The 4227-nt window shown below is 38.1% G+C and overlaps 1 protein-coding gene across 4 annotated transcripts in view; it reads left to right on the forward strand.

The window, feature by feature from the left end:
* Positions 1-4227, forward strand: part of Mlip (muscular LMNA interacting protein) — a 256970-nt gene that overhangs the window by 196200 nt on the left and 56543 nt on the right. For all 4 annotated transcript variants that reach the window (XM_005347604.2, XM_013346338.1, XM_026778907.1 and 1 more), the window contains one exon: positions 2252-2380. In XM_005347604.2, the coding sequence (XP_005347661.2) occupies positions 2252-2380 (129 nt within the window). The remainder of the gene's footprint in view (positions 1-2251; positions 2381-4227) is intronic.

Below are 4227 nucleotides of genomic sequence, written 5' to 3' on the forward strand. Positions count from 1 at the left end.
CCTCCCTCCCTCCCTTCCTTCCTTCCTTCCTTCCTTCCTTCCTTCCTTCCTTCCTTCCTTCCTTCCTTCCTTTTTTCTCCTAGACAGAGTTTCTCTGTAGCTTTGGAGCCTGTCCTGGAACTAACTCTTGTAGACCAGGCTGGCCTTGAACTCACAGAGATCCACGTGCCTCTGCCTTCCACAGAAATACACAGAAAGTAAGGAGTAGAAACCCTGTCAGAGAAGCAACGGGAGGCATTGGTAACAGACTCTGATATCAAACTTACTGCATTTAAGATTTCACACCTCGCAAATTTCCTTCCTTTTTTAATTTTATATTATTTTAACATTTGTGTTATATATATTTGTGTGTGTGTGTCTCTGTGTGTGTGGTGTGAGTGTGTGTGTGCACATTACAGAGAACAGAGGGCAGCTAATGGGATTCAGGTGTTAACTTCTACCATGTGGGTCTTGGAATTGAGTTCAGATTGTTTGGCTAAATAGCAACCTCCTTGACTCTCTGAACCATCTCCCTGGCCCCAGAACAGTCTCTTTTCTGATCTCGTCCTTGAAGGTGGTCACAAGTCAGATGGACTCTATACCAATATAACTCAAAACATATAGCAGTACATGAAAAGAGACAGCCATGTTTCTCTGGCTCAGAGATCCAGATCCTCTACCATACAAAATTCTACTAAGTAGTGGTCTCTTCTCTACATGCTGACACCTGGCTTAAACTCCTAAAGTTTCATGCTGGTTTGGATACCTGTGAGGTTGTTTTGATTTCCTATATTGATTTCATGAAGAAAGTACAGGAATAGGAGAAGGAAAAAGGAGAAATTAGCAGGGCATCTCTTGGAAAACAAGGACATATGTACAACACAGGGTCATGACCCCAACACCAGGCAGTAGAGTTAAAGACTGCCTGAGTGGTGTTTTTATGCTGTTCACTTGAGGAATACTGTTCACATGCTTGTTAAATAACTGGGTACTACTGGCTCATTTTTTTTTTTTGTATCTGGAGATAAATTAGTTTCTTAAGTCAGAGCTATTTCTCAGCCTGGAGAAGGAAAACACTTTCTCAACCTGTATTTCCCCACTTGACGTATACATGGAAAACAAACTAGGGAAATAGCAACTGAAAAAAGTATTAGAGTGTGACATTTATTCAAGACTCAAAATACATCAAGCACCTTATGGAGTAGAGAGATGGATGTAGTCTCTTTAGGCTTAACTTTATAGAGTAGAGAGATAGATGTAGTCTCTCAAGGCTTAACTTATGAGCACCAGCTTTGACTAGGTCGGTCTCATTTACTGTTTTCTAGGAGGAATGAGGTTGAGAAGAATAATTGTAATCGTAGAGAAAAGCTCAAACAAAGACTGGCACAATTTCTTTTTATTGAATTTTTACTTGGCATGGTTTCAAAACATATCAATCATTTTGAGTTATTTGACAATGTGACAAGATGTTACACTCTATGGTCATTTAGAAATTGCCCCAGGTGAAAGAAACCCCCTCTCATATTGTCATGGAGTACCATTTCATGAGTTCCCTGTGACTGATGTTAGTTAAGGCTATTCTGATACAAACTACATCAGATGAAGTCTAGTGTACAAGGAGAGAACAATCCTAGGGAGCTAAGGGACCGGAAGCCTAGCTGGGCACATGAATGCTTTGGCATTCACTCCCAAGGCTCTTCTCTCTGGGGTTCAGCTTCAGAAAGTGTCTTCATTTCAGTAAACCTGCATTTTAAGTTAAATTAGGGAATGGTGTAGTTCCTGCGTTGACACAAAATTATTGCAGATAAGACAGCTCTCTCTATCACATTCTATTTCTAGACCTAGTTCAGCCATGTATAATATGAGTGTGGCTTAGACACAATATGGGTGGACATTCCAGGGTCCTCTATATCTTTACTGTCTATTGTAGAATGGGAACTCAAAAAATATTTTTCAAACAAAAGGTAGAGGAACACGTTTGGTGTGGTTTTGCAATTTTAAATCATGATAGAAGATCTTTATGACTTAGTTGCTATCATAATCAGTGAACTAATTGATTATAATTTGTTAACAATTGTATTGATTTTTCAGTTTGGTTATACTGTTAAAACAATATATTTTCTAGGCTGTCTTATCCATTATTTTAAATCACTTCAAATTTCAAAAGAAAAAAATTTGTGAGAGCATTTGGGTAGCAACAATAATTATACTTACTCATTTTTAATAGTGTTTCTCTCCCCCTTTATTTTAAAAACATGTCTCCTTCATGTAGACTAAGCCTGGAGTAATTCGCCCAGTACCTGTAAAATCTAAACTGTTACTGAGAAAGGAGGAAGAAGTCTATGAACCCAATCCCTTCAGTAAATACCTTGAAGACAACAGTGACCTGTTTTCTGAGCAGGTGAGTATACGCAAAAGACGGCATTTCCTATTACATATAATAAATGCCTGTATAAATTAACAATAGCATATGGGCAAGAAAATATGTTGAATAGATTCTATCACTGGTAATAGAAAAGATCATTTTGTATACAAATAGAAATTCTCTATAATTCAGTTATTCATTATTATTTTGAAACGTCTCAAAGCTTTTCCTAAAAGAAAACACTGTCTACCCCATGAAGGTGCTATGTGGGAATCTGCAGCATTTATCTCAAGACCGTATGAGCATGTTGTGAATAGCCACATGCCACTGAGTTCTTCTTTTGGAGGCAGCTTATTTTTGAGATTATATGATAGTTTAGATTTGTTAGAGTTGACAAAAATATCATTGTCCAGATTCTTATTAACAGTAAATTTGAGGGGTGATGCAATTCTTCTAGCTCGAGGGTGCTAATTACTTTATAGGGCAAAAATCATGTCTCTGCTGTCTGTAGAGAGTGCATGCTCTATGTGCATTTTGTGTCCTGAATGCTGGGAAAGGGAGAAAAAAAAAACGGCCAGTGGCAACTTTCTACAATCAAAGGAAAATATGGCAATGTGTATATATACACATACTATAAAACATCAGGGCCTAGAGAGATGGTTCAGGAGTTAAGAGTACTCATTGTTGATGCTGAGGGCCCTGGATCAGTTTCCAGCACCCACATGGTGACTCACAACTGTTTGTAAGTGTATTTGTCGGCATCTGATGCTTCCTTATGGCTTCCTTCAGTACTGCATGCACATGGTGTTCCAATAGTACCAAGTCAAACTCTTCTGTACTTAAAACAAAAGTAAGTTAAATCTTTAAAATCTATATAAACTTCATTTTCTCACCAAAGACAAATTGTACATCTCTATTTGTCTTATTCAATGCAGCAAATGGGCATGGGCTCTACATTTTTTTAGTCTTGAATGTTAAGTAGATAAGCAACATAAAATGAAAAATGCTGGATACAACAGTACATATAAATTAATCTCATTTCATAATTTATAATGAGTAAATTAATAAAAGAACATAGGTATAATATCCTCTTTAAACATTGAATTTAAAAGTGATAGCTAGCAATATTTTTTAAAAATTTATTTCATTTGATTAATTTATTTTACATACCAACCACAGTTTCCCGCCTTCCTTTCCTCTCATTCCCTCCCCCCACCTCTTCTCTACCCCTCCCCATCCACTCCTCCTCTGTTTTGCTTCAGATTGGGTAAGGTGACCCATGGGAGTCAACAAAGTATGGTATATTAAGTGGAGGCAGGAATAAGATCCTCCCCTTTATATCAAGACTGGGCAAGGCATCCCACCATAGGAAATAAAGGTTCCAAAGACCCAGTTCATTCATTAGGAACAGGTTCTGGTCCCACTGCTAGGGACGCTACAAAAGACAGACCTACAGAACTGCCACCCACAAGCTAGCAATATTTTTAAAATGTAAATTATGTTTGTATTTGTAAGACGTAAGTAATGTTTCATGGGCTATGTGTAAGCTCCTTGGCCCTGGAAAGATGTTTTCCCTCCAGCTTCCATTTCTTAGTTGTAATGGATCCAAGATTTAGGTTACTTTAAATGATTGATTTGCCTTGAATGGATCTTAAATCTTTATGTAACTGAGTCCTCATAGTTTCTCATGGATGACCCATGGTTTATTTCCGGAATGAGATGGAGACGGTGAACTCTTTCTCTGTTCCAGCCCCCTGAGAGGCTGAGATGGCAGGATCTCCTGATGCATGAGTTCAAGTCCAGAGGACAGCTCAGTGAGATCTCATCTCAGAAACGAGAGGAAAATTAATATTAAAACATTTTCCAAGGCCGGGCGATGGTGG

Source organism: Microtus ochrogaster, chromosome 5, assembly GCF_000317375.1.
Source record: "Microtus ochrogaster isolate Prairie Vole_2 chromosome 5, MicOch1.0, whole genome shotgun sequence".
NCBI lineage: Eukaryota > Metazoa > Chordata > Mammalia > Rodentia > Cricetidae > Microtus > Microtus ochrogaster.